This window comes from Erinaceus europaeus, chromosome 5 (genome assembly GCF_950295315.1).
Source record: "Erinaceus europaeus chromosome 5, mEriEur2.1, whole genome shotgun sequence".
Lineage (NCBI taxonomy): Eukaryota > Metazoa > Chordata > Mammalia > Eulipotyphla > Erinaceidae > Erinaceus > Erinaceus europaeus.
This window is the reverse complement of record NC_080166.1, coordinates 11,162,445-11,180,983: the sequence shown is the minus strand read 5'-3', so window position 1 is coordinate 11,180,983 and position 18,539 is coordinate 11,162,445. Positions and strand designations below refer to the sequence as shown.

The 18,539-nt window shown below is 64.7% G+C and overlaps 1 protein-coding gene across 1 annotated transcript; it reads right to left on the bottom strand.

Moving 5' to 3' along the window:
• Positions 1-199: 199 nt before the first annotated feature.
• SLC6A19 (solute carrier family 6 member 19) lies at positions 200-11,447 on the bottom strand. The gene is made up of 12 exons (XM_060191121.1): positions 11,129-11,447; positions 9,338-9,478; positions 9,118-9,255; positions 8,111-8,292; positions 7,610-7,720; positions 4,093-4,205; positions 3,625-3,753; positions 3,227-3,383; positions 2,891-3,095; positions 2,355-2,514; positions 1,894-2,056; positions 200-1,806 (listed from the first exon to the last, which is right to left on the bottom strand). The coding sequence occupies exons 1-12, from the start codon at positions 11,328-11,330 to the stop codon at positions 1,603-1,605; spliced, it is 1,905 nt and encodes a 634-aa protein (XP_060047104.1). The 5' UTR covers positions 11,331-11,447; the 3' UTR covers positions 200-1,602.
• Positions 11,448-18,539: the final 7,092 nt, after the last annotated feature.

Below are 18,539 nucleotides of genomic sequence, written 5' to 3'. Positions count from 1 at the left end.
GCATGCACACTGACTGGAGTTCCAGCGGGCGAGGACCCTGCCCCCAGGACCCCGCAGGGGCCTCACAGGGACCCTGCCCTCAAAACACCTCTGGGACCCCAAGGAACCCAGCCCCACTGCACTCCTCCCCACAGGACCCGACTCCCCTGGACCCTTTACCGCAGCTCCCGGGTTCCACCCCCACCCCAGACCCTTTCGGTGTGTTTCAAAGTGTTTATTGGGGGCAGGGAAAGGCTTAGCAAACAGAGTACAGGACAGACACCCAGGTGAGGGGGGTCTCCACCTGGGCTGTGGGGCTCACAGATGAGGTTGGGAGCTGGGGGTATGGGGGTTGGGGTCTTGGGGGCTGGGGTCACAGGTGCTGGGGTCTCAGGGGCTAAGATCACAGGGGGCTGGGGTCACGGAAAGCTGGGGTGTCAGGGGCCAGGGTCACAGGGGGTAAGGGCACAGGGACTGGGGTCACAGGGTCTGGGGTCTTGGAGGCTGAGGTCATGGGGGCTGAGGCCATAGGTGCTGGGGTCACAGGAGCTGCGGTCTGGGAGGCCTGAGTCACGATGGCTTGGAACATAAAGGCTGTGGTCCTTGGACCTTGCGTCCCGGGGCCGAGCGGCGGCTCTAGTGGTTCCAGAAGCTTGGTTTTTGTGTCGGGACAGTGCTGGTGTCCCTGAAGGTGGGCACGTGGCGCCTGTCCCTCCTAGTGTGTCCCCGAGTTCACACCAGCTTGTCCATGGCAGAAGAGGTGGCTGAGTCACCCCGAGGTCACCAGTCAGGCGCCAGACCCGAGTGCATGGCAGGCGGGGGCACTGCCCCCTGGCACCCCGGTTGTCCTCAGCTCAGCTCAGCTGTGTGCAGCACAGATAGTCTTGGTGTGGCCCAGGCCCAGGATTCCTGTTCCTGGGGTTAACGGTGGCATGGCCCTGGCTTCAGGGGTTCAGAGAGGATATCCCCAGGTTGCTGGGGGGTAACAGAGCCAGAGTGGGGACCCCATTCTGACAGAGCTGGGACCCCAGGCCAGAGGCTTCACCGGGCGGGACCTTCCTGCTGGGCTCACAGAGGACGGGGCACTCGGGTGCCTGGAGCGACTTTGACTTCTGGGGGGCCGAGTGCATGCCACAGTCACACACGGGGCAGCGAGGATGGCGGCGTGGACACACTCACGCAGGTGCACACCAACACGCATGTGCACACACGCGCACACACACACACCACCACGTGGGCGGGTGTGATACACACCTCATGAAGGACACACAAGTGGCCCTTGCCCACACACACCACACACATACACGTGAGCACACTGCACACATATGTTCACATGCCAGCAAGCCTCACGTGTCTGTACAGTGCACACGTGTGTTCGAGCATCTACACACGTGAACTCACATGGACACGTGTGAGCACATGGTGTACATGTTAGCGCACACACCTACAAAATGCACATTCGCGTGCTCAATGCTCTCACACACTCACACAGTGTACATGTGTTCACACGTCTGCATACAACACACACGTTTTCACACAGATGCAGTGCACACGTGTGTTCACACACCTCACACGCTCACACGCCCGGGATCCCTGCAACCGTGCCTGCCGCGTGGCGGGGGCTCAGTGCTTGAGGTCCCCATTGACGGAGATGGTGGACATGGCTCCGACCAGCTCCTGGCGGTCACCCCGGCCCCAGCATTGGTCCCGGATGAGCCTGTAGGCAGCGAAGGCCGGGATGGCCAGGCAGGGCATGCCCGCCACCACCACCACCACGCCGTACACCCAGCCTGGATACGCCACCTTCTGCGACTTGGGGAAGTCCTCCTGTGGGCAGGGTGAGGGGCGGGAGCTGTCATGGGCGCCCCCTGCCGGCTCAGTCGCCCGCCCGCCGCCCGCCCGGGGAGCACGCACGTAGGCCGGGTCCCAGACACTGTAGCTGAGCTCCTCGTTGACCTTGACCACGAAGAAGAAGAGGAAGATGACCAGCATGAGCAGTGGGCTCACCACCCGCCACATGATCTGCCAGAAGATGTTGGGCTTGTGGCCGATCATGAACTCGATGTCCCTGTTGAACCTGAGGGAGGGGGGCGTCACCCGCCTGCCGTGGGGAGGGACAGGCAGCGAGGCCCTGCCCTGCCCTGCCTGGGTCCTTCTTGCTCCCCAGAACTGCCTGGGGCACCCCGGGTCACACAGCACAGAGGCGCCCAGCCCGGCCCTCTCCCTCCTGGGTCCGGGTCACTGCACAGCCCCCGTCCTCGCCAAAGGCCACCGCCTGCCGGCCCGGGCCACCTCCTGGCCAGTCGGCGCAGACGCTCGGGTGGGAGCTTCTGGAAGCCGGGGGCTGGTCTCGGGGGGCCGGCCTCGCTGCCCACCTGTCCACGCCGTACACGTAGACCACGGCGAACATCTCACAGAAGGCGATGACCAGCAGCGGGATGGAGCCCGCGTAGCCGTCCAGCAGTGAGAGCCAGTACTGGCCTGAGTTCAGTGTGAAGATGATAGCCAGCAGGTATGTGCCTAGGCAGATGAGGCCTGTGGATGGGGCAGCGTGTCAGGGGCAGACACTGCAGCATGCTAGGGACCGCCTGACCCTGTCCAGCCCCGGCCATGCCCTCCCTACTCAGTCCCAGCCATGCCCTGCCCTGTCTCCTGCACTGCACAGCCCCCTGCCCCATCCACTGCTCTGTTCTGCCTGGCCCCCTGTCCTGCCCAGGCCCCACTCCCACCCTCTCCCCCTGCCCAGCCCCACCCCCTCCCTCTCCCCCTGCCCAGGCCGCGCCCCCTCCCTCCCCCCTGCCCAGGTCCCACCCCCTCCCTCTCCCCCTGCCCAGGCCCCACCCCCCCTCTCCCCTGCTCAGGCCCCTGCCCTCTACACCCACCCACCCGCCTGCCCTGCGTCCCAGCCTGCCTGTGAGCAGCTCCTTGGGCCACTTCTTGGGGACGATGTTCAGGTCCTGCAGGGGCACCACCACACCCTCCATGTTCCCAAACATGGACGAGAGCCCCAGGCAGAAGAGCATGATGAAGAACAGTACCGACCAGAGCGGGGACACCGGCATCTTGGTGATGGCCTCAGTGAACACGATGAAGGCCAGCCCTGTGCCCTCCACGCCCTGTGGACGGCGCCGGGGCTCAGGTGCAGTGGGTGGGAGGGACGGCCACCCGGGCCTCACATGTGGCCCCGTCCCCTGTCCTCTCGTCCCTCCATCCCCACCCCATCCCTGTCCCCGTCCCTGTCCCCGACCTCAGACAGGAAAGAGTTCATGTCGCAGGTCTGGAAGGCCAGCTGGGCGAAGGCGACCGGGTCGGTGTTGTTGCAGGCCTGTTGCATCTCCAGGAAGTTGTCCTGCGTGACGCTGCCCTCGGGCAGGTCGAAGCCGTTCATCAGTGTCAGGATGTTCCTGCGGGGCAGTGGGCGAGATGGACAGTGGGCAGCAGAGTGAATAGTGGGCAGTGGTCGGGGCAGTGGTCGGGGCAGTGGGAAGTGGACAGAGGTTGGGGAAGTGGGCATTGGACAGTGGTCATGCAGTGGACAGTGGTCAGGGCAGTAGGCAGTGGTTGGTGCAGTGGGCAGGGGCAGTGGGCAGTGGTTGGGGCAGTAGGCAGTGGGCAGTGGTTGGGGCAGTGGGCAAGGGCACGCACGTATTGAAGCAGGCATCGTAGCGCTCAGTGGCACGGAAGCCGATGATAGAATAGACCACAGTGGCCGCATACACGGAAGTGAAGCCATTGATGATGGACACGATCACGGAGTCCATCTCACAATTGTTGCTAGAGAGGGAGTGTGTCAGGATACAGGGGCCTGGGGCTGTGGGGGCACGGGGACATGAGGGCATGGGGGCATGGTGCATAGGAGCATGGGGACATGAGGGTATGGGGGCGTGGGGCCATGGGGGCATGGGGGCATGGGGCATAGGGGCATGGGGACACAGGGGCATGGAGGCATGGGGACACGGGGGCATGGGGGCATAGGAGCATGGGGACATGGGAGCACAGGGGAATGGAGACATGGGGACATGGGGATACAGGGACGCAGGAACATGGGGATGGGTGGCCGTGAGGACTCAGGGTTGAGGGGACACAGGCATGAGTTCTGTGACCCCCACTCACTGCACAGAGTTGTAGCTGGAGAAGGAGATAAGACCCCCGAAGGCCAGCGAGAAGGAGTAGAAGACCTGGGCCCCCGCATCCAGCCAGGTGACCGGGTTGGCCAGCTCTGTGACCTGGGGACAGAGGCGCCACCCAGTGACCCAGGGACAGGCCGGGGCCGCAGGCAGGGGGGCGGAGGAGGTGCGTGAGGTGGGTGCAGGACCTGCACCCACGAAGGTGCCAGGAGGCCCCAGAGGCTGTCGGCACAGGCGATGTCTCCCGGTGACAGGCGGGTCCCCCGTACAGCCTGGGCCAGTTGGCACGTGGCTCCGAGACCAACAGTGGCATCCCTTGGGGTCAAGGCCGAGACCCCCCAGGAGAGATGGGAGGGGACGGGGGCTGGGGCGGGGACCAGAGGCCAGGGGCAGGGCAGGGGCAGTGCAGGGCAGGGCAGGGCAGGGGCAGTGCAGGGCAGGGCAGGGCTGGGCAGGGCAGGGCAGGGGCCAGAGGCCAGGGTCAGTGCAGGGCAGGGGCAGTGCAGGGCAGGGGCAGGGCAGTGTCAGAACAGGGGCAGGGCAGGGCCAGTGCATGGTCAGAGCAGGGCAGGGCAGGGCAGTGTCAGTGCATGGTCAGAGCAGGGCAGGGCAGTGTCAGTGCATGGTCAGAGCAGGGCAGGGCAGGGCAGTGTCAGTGCATGGTCAGAGCAGGGCAGGGCAGGGCAGTGTCAGTGCATGGTCAGAGCAGGGCAGGGCAGTGTCAGTGCATGGTCAGAGCAGGGCAGGGCAGTGTCAGTGCATGGTCAGAGCAGGGCAGGGCAGGGCAGTGTCAGTGCATGGTCAGAGCAGGGCAGGGCAGGGCAGTGTCAGTGCATGGTCAGGGCAGGGCAGGGCAGTGTCAGTGCATGGTCAGAGCAGGGCAGGGCAGGGCAGTGTCAGTGCATGGTCAGAGCAGGGCAGGGCAGGGCAGTGTCAGTGCATGGTCAGAGCAGGGCAGGGCAGTGTCAGTGCATGGTCAGAGCAGGGCAGGGCAGTGTCAGTGCATGGTCAGAGCAGGGCAGGGCAGGGCAGTGTCAGTGCATGGTCAGAGCAGGGCAGGGCAGGGCAATGTCAGTGCATGGTCAGGGCAGGGCAGGGCAGTGTCAGTGCATGGTCAGAGCAGGGCAGGGCAGGGCAATGTCAGTCCATGGTCAGGGCAGGGCAGGGCAGTGTCAGTGCATGGTCAGGGCAGGGCAGGGCAGTGTCAGTGCATGGTCAGGGCAGGGCAGGGCAGTGTCAGTGCATGGTCAGAGCAGGGCAGGGCAGTGTCAGTGCATGGTCAGAGCAGGGCAGGGCAGTGTCAGTGCATGGTCAGAGCAGGGCAGGGCAGTGTCAGTGCATGGTCAGAGCAGGGCAGGGCAGGGCAGTGTCAGTGCATGGTCAGAGCAGGGCAGGGCAGGGCAATGTCAGTGCATGGTCAGGGCAGGGCAGGGCAGTGTCAGTGCATGGTCAGAGCAGGGCAGGGCAGGGCAATGTCAGTGCATGGTCAGGGCAGGGCAGGGCAGTGTCAGTGCATGGTCAGAACAGGGCAGGGCAGGGCAGTGTCAGTGCATGGTCAGAGCAGGGCAGGGCAGGGCAGTGTCAGTGCATGGTCAGAGCAGGGCAGGGCAGGGCAATGTCAGTGCATGGTCAGAGCAGGGCAGGGCAGGGCAATGTCAGTGCATGGTCAGGGCAGGGCAGGGCAGTGTCAGTGCATGGTCAGAGCAGGGCAGGGCAGTGTCAGTGCATGGTCAGAGCAGGGCAGGGCAGGGCAGTGTCAGTGCATGGTCAGAGCAGGGCAGGGCAGGGCAGTGTCAGTGCATGGTCAGAGCAGGGCAGGGCAGGGCAGTGTCAGTGCATGGTCAGGGCAGGGCAGGGCAGTGTCAGTGCATGGTCAGGGCAGGGCAGGGCAGTGTCAGTGCATGGTCAGAGCAGGGCAGGGCAGGGCAGTGTCAGTGCATGGTCAGAGCAGGGCAGGGCAGTGTCAGTGCATGGTCAGAGCAGGGCAGGGCAGTGTCAGTGCATGGTCAGAGCAGGGCAGGGCAGTGTCAGTGCATGGTCAGAGCAGGGCAGGGCAGGGCAGTGTCAGTGCATGGTCAGAGCAGGGCAGGGCAGGGCAATGTCAGTGCATGGTCAGGGCAGGGCAGGGCAGTGTCAGTGCATGGTCAGAGCAGGGCAGGGCAGGGCAATGTCAGTGCATGGTCAGGGCAGGGCAGGGCAGTGTCAGTGCATGGTCAGGGCAGGGCAGGGCAGTGTCAGTGCATGGTCAGGGCAGGGCAGGGCAGTGTCAGTGCATGGTCAGAGCAGGGCAGGGCAGGGCAGGGCAGTGTCAGTGCATGGTCAGAGCAGGGCAGGGCAGGGCAATGTCAGTGCATGGTCAGAGCAGGGCAGGGCAGGGCAATGTCAGTGCATGGTCAGGGCAGGGCAGGGCAGTGTCAGTGCATGGTCAGAGCAGGGCAGGGCAGTGTCAGTGCATGGTCAGAGCAGGGCAGGGCAGGGCAGTGTCAGTGCATGGTCAGAGCAGGGCAGGGCAGGGCAGTGTCAGTGCATGGTCAGAGCAGGGCAGGGCAGTGTCAGTGCATGGTCAGAGCAGGGCAGGGCAGTGTCAGTGCATGGTCAGAGCAGGGCAGGGCAGGGCAGTGTCAGTGCATGGTCAGGGCAGGGCAGGGCAGTGTCAGTGCATGGTCAGAGCAGGGCAGGGCAGTGTCAGTGCATGGTCAGAGCAGGGCAGGGCAGTGTCAGTGCATGGTCAGAGCAGGGCAGGGCAGGGCAGTGTCAGTGCATGGTCAGAGCAGGGCAGGGCAGTGTCAGTGCATGGTCAGAGCAGGGCAGGGCAGTGTCAGTGCATGGTCAGAGCAGGGCAGGGCAGGGCAGTGTCAGTGCATGGTCAGAGCAGGGCAAGGCAGGGCAGTGTCAGTGCATGGTCAGGGCAGGGCAGGGCAGTGTCAGTGCATGGTCAGGGCAGGGCAGGGCAGTGTCAGTGCATGGTCAGAACAGGGCAGGGCAGTGTCAGTGCATGGTCAGAGCAGGGCAGGGCAGGGCAGTGTCAGTGCATGGTCAGAGCAGGGCAGGGCAGGGCAGTGTCAGTGCATGGTTAGAGCAGGGCAGGGCAGGGCAGTGTCAGTGCATGGTCAGAGCAGGGCAGGGCAGGGCAGTGTCAGTGCATGGTCAGGGCAGGGCAGGGCAGTGTCAGTGCATGGTCAGGGCAGTGCAGGGCAGGGCAGTGTCAGTGCATGGTCAGAGCAGGGCAGGGCAGGGCAGTGTCAGTGCATGGTCAGAGCAGGGCAGGGCAGGGCAGTGTCAGTGCATGGTTAGAGCAGGGCAGGGCAGGGCAGTGTCAGTGCATGGTCAGGGCAGGGCAGGGCAGTGTCAGTGCATGGTCAGAGCAGGGCAGGGCAGGGCAGTGTCAGTGCATGGTCAGGGCAGGGCAGGGCAGTGTCAGTGCATGGTCAGAACAGGGCAGGGCAGGGCAGGGTGAGAATCGGGCATGGCCGCGGCAGGCCAGGCGGGTTGTGGGCACTCACGTTGGGAGTGAAGAGGAACACGATGCCGTTTGTGGCCCCCTTGAGCGTCAGGCCGCGGATGAGGAAGATGGTGAGCACCACGTAGGGCAGCGTGGACGTGATGTACACGGCCTGCGGGCGGCCGCCGCGAGGGTTCAGCCCCAGCAGCTCCCCACAGGGCGAGACCATGACAGCTGGGAGTGGGGAGTGGCAGGGCGGCACCGGCAGTGGGCGGGGCATAGGCAGTGGGCGGGGCACCGGGAGTGGGCGGGGCACCAGGAGTTGCCGGGCAGCACCTCGAGTGGGCTGGGCAGGGACAGCGGGCAGGCGGTGACAAGGGCGTGGCCCTGGCGGGTCGGTGACAGTGGGCGTGGCCCTTGGTGGGCGGGGACTGTGGGCGTGGCCCTGGTGGGGCAGGGACAGTGGGCGTGGTCCTGGCTGGGCGGGGCAGTGGGTTGGGCCGCGGGCAGGAGCGGACAGGGCAGAGGCGGGGCCAGTGTTCAGCGCGAGTCCCGCACCCACCTTGCCCGTGGTCTCGATGCCGCGGATGGTGCACACGTACAGCACGCTCCAGGCGCACGTGAGGCACAGGAGCACCCACCACTGCACGGAGCCCGAGTCGCTGATGGACGTGGAGATGTTGAGCGTCTCGCGGTACCAGAAGTAGTCCACGGGCGAGCTGCGCGCACACTCATCCACCACGCCTGGAGAGGGCGGGGTCAGCGGGAGAGGGCGGGGTCAGCAGGGAGGGCGGGGTCAGTGGGAGAGAGGGCGGGGTCGGCGGGAGGGCGGGGTCGGCAGGGAGGGCGGGGTCAGAGGGAGGGAGAGGGCGGGGACCAGGGGAGCAGGGGTCAGCTGGAGGGAAACAGGGAGGGCACCCCGGGCTTGGGGCGCCTTGCACACCTGCAGGGCACAAAGTCAGCACACACAAACACTCACACGTGAACACCTGCATCCACACGTGCACACGCATGTGCCTACATACCTTTACAAGCCATATGCATGCACACATACATGATATTGCATGTGGCCTTGTTGCCCCCACACTTGCCCAGCTCAAGACCCCCATCGTCCCCCATCTCCCACCAGCCCCCCCAGGTGAGGTCAGAGGCCCCCAGGTGAGGTCAGGGCCCCCAGGTGAGGTCAGAGGCCCCCAGGTGAGGTCAGGGCCCCCAGGTGAGGTCAGGCCCCCCTGGTGAGGTCAGGGCCCCTGGGTGAGGTCAGGGCCCCCAGGTGAGGTCAGGGCCCCCAGGTGAGGTCAGGGCCCCTGGGTGAGGTCAGGCCCCCCTGGTGAGGTCAGGGCCCCTGGTGAGGTCAGGGCCCCTGGGTGAGGTCAGGGCCTGGGTGAGGTCAGGGCCCCTGGGTGAGGTCAGGGCCCCCAGGGGAGGTCAGGCCCCCCTCGTGAGGTCAGGGCCCCTGGGTGAGGTCAGGGCCCCTGGGTGAGGTCAGGGCCCCCAGGGGAGGTCAGGGCCCCCAGGGGAGGTCAGGGCCCAGGGGAGATCAGAGGCCACGCCCACACGGGTGCTGACCCGTGAGGTTGGCATTGAGGGGGCACTGGCTCCAGGGCAGGGGCTCCTGGAAGGAGTTGAAGAAGTACCACATGACCCAGGCGATGATGGTGTTGTAGTAGAAGCCCACCATGAAAGACACAAACATGGACGCAATACCTGCGGGGGGGGGGGGGTCAGTCAAGTGGCCCAACTGGAGTTGGACGCTGCCCCCCGGGAGGGGGGACGGCCCTGGACGCACCGAGGCCCTTGAGGGCGGGGTGGATGGAGCTCCAGACGCCTACACTGCCCCTGCGCAGCCGCTGCCCGATGGCGAACTCCAGGTGCAGCAGGGGGATGCCCTCCACCACCAGGAGGATGAGGAAAGGGATCATGAAGGCACCTGTGGAGGGACAGCTGAGATCAGGGACAGAGACGGGATGGGGACAGGGGACAGGGATGGGGGACAGGGGGATGGGGACAGGGGGACAGGAGGATGGGGACAGGGGACAGGGGAACAGGGACAGGACGGGGGACAGGGGTGGGGGAACAGGGACAGGATGGGGGACAGGGACAGGGGACAGGAGGATGGGGACAGGGGACGGGGGACAGGGAGCCAGGGGCCAGGTGGCCAAGGACAGTGGACAGGGGGACGGGGACAGGGGACAGGTGTAGGGACAGGGACTAAGGGGCCAGGAGGACACAGGGACTGAAGGGACATGAGAATGGAGACACAGGGACCTGAGGGAGAGTGGGGAGCACTGAGGGACACCCGCCACCCGTAAGGCAGGACACAGTAACAGGATCATGTCCTGCGACCACAGGACTCCCCACCACAGAACCCTCTGTGGGTCGGGGGTCCCCACTGCCCACCCCGGGGTGCCCGACACAGGACAGGGTGCCTGAGGGATGCAGGGTCTCTTCCTGTCCCCGAGGGCTTCCTACAGAGGGCACGGGGACACAGACACTGCTGCCTGGAGAGGCCGGGCGAGGCTGGCACAAAGGTCCCTGGAGATGGAGCTGCCTGACTGCTGCCAGCCAGCTGTACTGCTGACAGGGACGGGATGGGACAGGACGGGGACAGAACAGGACAGGGACAGGACGGGGACTGGACAGGACAGGGACAGGACGGGGACAGAACAGGACGGGGACAGGACGGGGATGGGACGGGACAGGACAGGACAGGGACAGGACGGGGACAGAACAGGATGGAGACAGGACAGGACAGGGACAGGATGGGCCAGGGTTAGGGTTAGGGTTAGGGTTAGGATGGGATGAGGACAGTACAGAACTAGGACAGGATGGGCCAGGGACAGAACGGGATGGGAACAGGATGGGCCAGGGACAGGACAGGGACAGGACGGGGACAGGACAGGATGGGGACAGGACAGGGACAGGGGTGGGGACAGGACGGGGACAGAACAGGATGGGGACAGGACAGGACAGGGACAGGATGGGCCAGGGACAGGATGGGCCAGGGACAGGATGGGATGAGGACAGTACAGGGACAGGACGGGGATAGGATGGGGACAGTACAGGGACAGTACAAGACAGGGACAGGACTGGGACAGAACAGGACAGGGACAGGACGGGGACAGAACAGGACAGGGACAGGATGGGGACAGGACAGGACAGGGACAGGATGGGGACAGCACAGGGACAGGACAAGACAGGGACAGAACACAGACAGGACGGGGACACGATGGGATGGGGACAGGACAAGACAGGGACAGGACGGGGACAGAACAGGACAGGGACAGGACGGGGACAGGACGGGGACAGGACAGGATGGGGACAGGACAGGACAGGGACAGGATGGGGACAGGACAGGGACAGGATGGGGACAGGACAGGGACAGGATGGGGACAGGACAGGGACAGGCTGAGCCAGGGACAGGACAAGACAGGGACAGGATGGGGACAGGACAGGATGGGGACAGGACAAGACAGGGACAGGACAGCATGGGGACAGGACCTCCACCATGGCTCTGATCCACCCCGGTGTCCCCCCTCAGGTCCGCCTGGCTCTGGCCCATCCCAGGGTCCCCCCTCACCTCCGCCATGGCTCTGGCACAGGTAGGGGAAACGCCACACGTTGCCCAGCCCCACGCAGAAGCCCACGCAGGTCAGCATGTACTGGGCCTTGTTGTCCCACTTGGGCCGGGCGTCTGCCTCCTCCTCCTCCGCCTGCTGCAGCTGCTCCAGAGACAGGATCCGCTGCTCCAGCCCAGGGTTGGGCAGCACCAGACGCACCATGGTGCCCGTGGGGCCTGGCGGGGTCCGAGCGGAGCCGGGTCGAGCTGGGTCCGAGCCGGGACAGGGGAGCAGCTGGGAGACGGGCCGGGCAGGGGAGAGGCCGTGGACAGCGGAGGCTGCCTGCGCTTTATAGGGAACCTTTGGCACCGGCACCCACAAACGGGGAGTCGGCAGGGGGCGAGCCCATGGTTAACGCCTTATCTGCTGGGCCCTCCCGCCGCCCCTCCCCCTGTGCAGGCTGGGTGCACGGGGACCTTCCCCAGCAGGAGGGGTGCTGTAGCCTGCCGCCCCCCAAACCCCAGCCCCAGGCCCGTGGGCTGGAGAGAGACAGAGACAGAGGCAGGGAGATGGAGCCAGCGGGGATGGGAAGCCCAGGGGAGGGGGGAGGGCAGGGGCAGGACCCTGGGGGGCCCAGATTGTGGGAAGGGTCCCCTGCTGGCGGAGGCTCTCCTGGCCACTCCTGGAAGCTGCTGCAGAGGAAGCCTGGGAGTGGGGCAGGCCAGGGACCCCACCGCAGCTCCCTAAGCACCCCACCCAGTTCCTTCTTCACAATACCTGGGCCCTTTCCTGAGGAAGTCGAGGGGTAACAAGGGGGCCAGGGGGACAGTGAGAGGGAAGGTATGGCAGGGGGACAGTGAGAGGGAAGGGGACAGTGAGAGGGAAGGTATGACAGTGAGAGGGAAGGTATGACAGTGAGAGGGAAGGTATGTCCCTCAGGGGACAGTGACCTCAGGGGACAGGGACCTCAGGGGACAGTGGCTGCAGGGGACAGTGGCCTCAGGGGACAGTGGCTGCAGGGGACAGTGACCTCAGGGGACAGTGACCTAAGGGGACAGTGGCCTCAGGGAACAGTGACCTCAGGGGACAGGGACCTCAGGGGACAGTGGCTGCAGGGGACAGTGGCCTCAGGGGACAGTGGCTGCAGGGGACAGTGACCTCAGGGGACAGTGACCTCAGGGGACAGTGGCCTAAGGGGACAGTGGCCTCAGGGGACAGTGAACTTAGGGGACAGTGGCCTCAGGGGACAGGGGCCTCAGGGGACAGTGGCCTCAGGGGACAGTGGCCTCAGGGGACAGAGGCATCAGGGGACAGTGACCTCAGGGGGCAGGGACCTCAGGGGAAAGTGACCTCAGGGGACAGGGGCCTCAGGGGACAGTGGCCTCAGGTGACAGTGGCCTCAGAGGACAGTGGCCTCAGGGGACAGAGGCCTCAGGGGACAGGGGCCTCAGGGGACAGGGACCTCAGGGACAGGGGCCTCAGGGGACAGTGGCCTCAGGTGACAGTGGCCTCAGGGGACAGTGACCTCAGGGGACAGGGACCTCAGGGGACAGGGACCTCAGGGGACAGGGGACCTTAGGGGACAGGGACCGCAGCGGACAGGGACCTCAGGGGACAGGGACTTCAGGGGACTGTGGCTGCAGTCACTCCCTGTCTGAGCTTTGGGCCTGGCTTTGCTGGCAGGTGTATTGGGACAGTTGTCACTTTGCCAAGTGAGTGCTGGGTGTCTGTCACAGTGCGGTGGCCTTCAGACCCCCTGCTCTGGCCCAGCAGATAATTACTGACGTGCGGCCTCCACGGGGACCTGACTGCAGTCTGGAGCAGTGGATGCCGCCAGGGTCCTCAGCTCATGGTGACAGGCGCGTATGGAGTCCACCATCCCCTCCCGACCTTTGGCCGCTGAGTCAGAGGGAGCCGGGAGCTGGGTTTCAGCGGTCACCCCGGAAACCCCCATCTCCAGGATGGGGCGCAGTGTCCAGGGGCCCTGCTCGCACATTCCCTGGACACAGGAGCGGGGTGTGGTCAGTGCTCGGGCAACTAGCAGCCACACCTATGGAGGCGTCCCTCTGTCCTCAACCTGGGGACAGACGGGTGGGTGGGGCGGGCAGGGCCTCGCAGGCTCAGCACTCAGGGCGGGGCGGGTATTCGGGGCACCCCTTGGTCTCCAGGGAGGGCAGGTGCTCTCTAGAACTTGGGACGCCCCGCTGAGCCAGCATTCCTGGGACCTCTGGGGGCTTACTGAGGAAGAGGCGACCGCTGGGCCCCACACCTACCCCCGGGGCCAACCTGGTCCTGGGGCCGAGGTTGGGAGAAGCAGGTGTGGTAAAGGGACTGGTCAGGACCCACCATCCACTTGTGGTCGGGAGACAGCTCCCGGGATCAGGCAGTGGGCTGCACCCTAGGCTCAGAGCCCCGGGTTCGAGGCCCTTGTGCGCCAACTGTGCTGTCTCTCTGTCTCTCCCCTTCTCCCTTTGATCAAAATCAGCAAAGGAATCAAACACTGTAAACTGTCTCAGAAACTAAAGGCAATGAGGGGAGCGGCCAAGGCAGAGGGGGAGGACCAGTCCACCAGGAGCTGCGGAAGTCCCGGCAAAGCCCAGGGGTGGGGGTCCCCCCCATGGACTCTGTCCCCGGGCTGCGGTTCCCAAGTCAGCCAGGCCTGGGGGCGGGCAAAGGCTGCAGTGTCTCTCCCCCTCTGTCTCTCCCCTCCCGCATCTCTCTCCCACACTCTGGCAGGATGTGGGGTGCAGGGACTGCCTGGAGGGCCAGGCATGTGGGGCCCTCCTGTCCCCAGGATACAGGTTTTATGAGCTGCAGACATGCCACCCCCCAGCAGCCCAGCTCCTCAGAGACAGCGATTATCTTCAGGCTGCTGGACAAGTGGATGGTTAACCATCAACCCCGGGAAAGGCCCCATGACCCCCGCCCCTGCCCTGGTATTTTTCCAGAGCCTGGGCACCCCAATCCCATAAGCATCTAGGAGCTGGAGCCTGGTCACATGATCAGTTCTGGGACGCCTCTTAATCTTCTCCCCAGGATCACTCGAAAATTCACACCCACAGCCAGCCCCTGCACCCACCCACTCACACCCACAGCCAGCCCCCTGCACCCACCCACTCACACCCACAGCCAGCCCCCTGCACCCACCCACTCACACCCACAGCCAGCCCCTGCACCCACCCACTCACACCCACAGCCAGCCCCCTGCACCCACCCACTCACACCCACAGCCAGCCCCCTGAACCCACCCACTCACGCCCACAGCCAGCCCCTGTACCCACCCACTCACACCCACAGCCAGCCCCTGCACCCACCCACTCACACCCACAGCCAGCCCCTGCATCCACCCACTCACACCCACAGCCAGCCCCCTGCACCCACCCACTCACACCCACAGCCAGCCCCCTGCTTTCCCACCCACTCACACCCACAGCCAGCCCCTGCACCCACCCACTCACACCCACAGCCAGCCCCCTGCACCCACCCACTCACACCCACAGCCAGCCCCCTGCACCCACCCACTCACACCCACAGCCAGCCCCTGCACCCACCCACTCACACCCACAGCCAGCCCCCTGCACCCACCCACTCACACCCACAGCCAGCCCCCTGCACCCACCCACTCACACCCACAGCCAGCCCCTGCACCCACCCACTCACACCCACAGCCAGCCACCTGCACCCACCCACTCACACCCACAGCCAGCCCCTGCACCCACCCACTCACACCCACAGCCAGCCCCTGCACCCACCCACTCACACCCACAGCCAGCCCCCTGCACCCACCCACTCACACCCACAGCCAGCCCCTGTACCCACCCACTCACACCCACAGCCAGCCCCTGCATCCACCCACTCACACCCACAGTCAGCCCCCTGCACCCACCCACTCACACCCACAGCCAGCCCCCTGCTTTCCCACCCACTCACACCCAATTCCAGCCCCTGCACCCACCCACTCACACCCACAGCCAGCCCCTGCACCCACCCACTCACACCCACAGCCAGCCCCCTGCTCTCACACCCACTCACACCCAAGCCAGTCCCTGCACCCACCCACTCACACCCACAGCCAGCCCCTGCACCCACCCACTCAACTCAGAGGCCCTGATGGAGCCCCTCCCCCTGGGATGGGGTACCACCATGGGGTCCCCTGGGAAGGCAGGGGGCAGGAGGCAGCCAGAGGGGCACCAAAAGGAGGTAAAAGGAAGGTGTAACCGGGGGAGGGGGTGCCCAGCTCAGTGGTTACAGCACTCCTGGGACCCCACAAACATCCTCTGGAAACTGGGGACCCTGCCGTTGTCCACTGGGCCATAGGGATGGAGCACCCAGGCCCTACTGCCAAGGCCAGTGAACTCTCTGCCCTTCCTGCAAGGCCGGGACTCTGCTTCTGGGGTGCTTCTGAGGGCTCAGGGGAGTGGTCATGGGGAGGGGGTACTGGGGAGGACTATCGGGGAGGGGCACTGGCTCTGCATCTCGGGGTCCCTGGCTCTGGGTCTGGGGGTCCCTGACTCTGGATCACGGGGTCCCTGGCTCTGGGTTTCATGGTCTCTGGGTCTGGGTCTGGTGGTCCCTGTTCTCTGGGTCACGGGGTCCCTGGCTCTGGGTCTCAGGGTCCCTGGCTCTGGGTCTCAGGGTTCCTGGCTCTGGGTCTGAGAGTCCCTGTTCTCTGGGTCTGGGGGTCCCTGGCTCTGGGTCTGGAGGCCCCTGACTCTGGGTCTGGAGGCCCCTGACTCTGGGTCACAGGGTCCCTGGCTCTGGGTTTCATGGTCTCTGGGTCTGGGTCTGGGGGTCCCTGACTCTGAGTCACGGATTCCCTGGTTCTGGGTCTCGGGGTCCCTGGCTCTGGGTCTGGGGGTCCCTGACTCTGGGTTTCATGGTCTCTGGGGGTCCCTGTTCTCTGGGTCTCGGGGTTCCTGGCTCTAGGTCTGGGGGTCCCTGTTCTCTGGGTCTGGGGGTCCCTGACTCTGGGTTTCATGGTCTCTGGGGGTCCCTGTTCTCTGGGTCACGGGGTCCCTGGCTCCGGGTCTGGGGGTCCCTGTTCTCTGGGTCTGGGGGTCTCTGGCTCTAGGTCTCGGGGTCCCTGGGTCCTTGGCTCTGGGTCAAGGGGTTCCTGGCTCTGGCTCTGGGTCTGGGGGTCCCTGGCTCTGGGTCAAGGGGGGCTTGCTGGGCCCCCCGGTCAGGCAGGCCCAGGCTTGAGGATAAGCAAGCAGTGGCGGGTAGCCCAGCAACATGGCTGGGTGTGGCCCTGGGCTGGCCAAGGGTCAGGGTGCAGAGGACAAGGTCGTGGGGGGGGTGGAGAGTGGCCTGAGTCAGCACTCTGAACACGTGAGGGGAGGGGCAGCCCAGGCAGGGCCACAGGACGAAATCCCCAAAGTCCAGGGGCTGTGGGCTCCTTTTCCTTAGACAAGCCCCCAGCAACGGGGCTCCCTGGTCCAGGAGGGACCGTCCACAACAGACACCCTGACTCCTTGCCTCCTTCACCGCCCAGGAGTCACAAAGTCCCCCGTGCCCCTTGCCCCCAGGAGTGAGGGGCACCCCATCTGTCTGCCCCCCTGCAGCCCATCCCACGGACCTGGGAGAAGCCGCCTGGGTCTGTGCAGGTCCCCAAGGCCACCGTAGTCACCTCCACGCCGTCCCTGGTCCCCAGGACCCACAGAGCCTGTCCCATCTATCCCTGGCCAGGAGGCTCCTTCACGCATGCACTCGGGACACAGTGGCTGACAGGTATCCCCAGACCCAAGCCCCAGGTGCTGCCCCCCACCCCACAAGGCAGAGCCCCTGTGTCCACACCTGCTCACAGGTGAGAGGGACACACTGCAGGGGTGGACATCATGGGGGAGGGGGACACTGTGGGCGGATGGAGCGACTGGGGGGACAGGGAAGGGGGCAAGGGAGGGAGGACAAGGGAGAGGGGAGCAGAGGAGGGGGCAGGGGAGGGGTTTATGGCCTGCAGTCTGGTCCTGTGCCCTCTCCCTGGATTCTCACCTCCTGGCCAGGCGCCCTCACCCCTTCATCCTTCAGCAGCTCAGGGGTTCAGCCCAGGAAGAACAGAGATTGGGGGTGGGGGAGACAATAGCCTGGCGGCCCCCTGCCAACAACTGTCTGCCCCCCAGTGAGAGGGAGGCTTTGTCTGGCTCCCCTTCCGGTCACCGTGGGAGGGGCAGGGATGGGGAGGGTCCTCTTGGCCTTGGGACCTAGAGGAGGGTCAGGATCGGGTCCATTGTCCACCCCAAACCTTGCGAGGAGCCGCTCTACCACTCCTGGGGGACTCCTCTGTCTTCCCCTGCTTCTCTGTCTCTGTCTATGTCTCTCCCTCTGCCTCCCTCACCTCCCTCTCTGCTTTTCTCCCTTTCTGTCTCTCTCCCTGCTTCTCCTCCTCCCCCTTTTTTCTTTATTTTCTTTTATATTTTATTTATCTTGCCTCCAGGATTATTGCTGGATCTCAGTGCCAGCACTACGAATCCACTGCTCCTGGAGGCCATTTTTTCCTACTTTGTTGCCCTTGTTGTTGCCCTTATTGTTATCATTATTGCTTTTGTTGCCATTGATGTTGTTATGTAGGACAGAGAGAAATGGAGAGAGAAGGGGAAGACAGAGGGGGAGAGAAAGACAGACACCTGCAGACCTGCTTCACTGCCTGTGAAGCGGGGTGTGGGGAGGATCGGTGCCTGCACAACGAATCCACTGCTCCTGGAGGCCATTTCTTTCCATTTTTGTTGCCATTGTTGTTATTGTTGTTGTTGTTGTTACTGTTGTTGGATAAGACAGAGAAATGGAGAGAGAAAGGGAAGGCAGAGAGGGGGAGAGAAAGACACCTGTTTCACCACTTGTGAAGCACACCCCCCCCCCCGCAGGTGGGGAGCCGGGGACTTGAACCTGGATCCTTATGCCGGGTGCTTTCACTTTGCACCACGCGCACTTAACCTGCTGTGCTACCACCCGACTACCCCCCTTTTTTTCTTTTGCCTTAGGGTTATCTCTGGGGCTTAGAATCCACTGCTCCTGGAGGCCAATTTTTTCCATTTTATCAGATAGAATAGAGAGAAATTGAGACCTGCAACCCTGTTTCACTTATGAAGCAACCCCCCTGCAGATAGGGAGCTGGGGGCTCAAACCCAGATCCTTGCAAGGGTCCTTATGCTTCACACTATGTGCCACCACCTGGCCCTCCTCTTCCTCCCTCTCCTCTCCCCATCCCTCTGTCTCTCTCTGTCTCTGCCTGAAAGAATGGTGAAGCCCTCCCTGCAGGAAACAATAAACCACCCTCCTTGCTGACAGTCCTGGCTCCAGCGTGGACACGGACACAGGGGCCTGGGCAGCAAGGACAGAGGCGTAGGGGTGGGGGTACGCTGTGGTGGGGAGCACACCTTCACTATGGGAGAGGTCAGCAGGGCCCCCTGGCAACCCCCTCCCACAACACCCAGGACA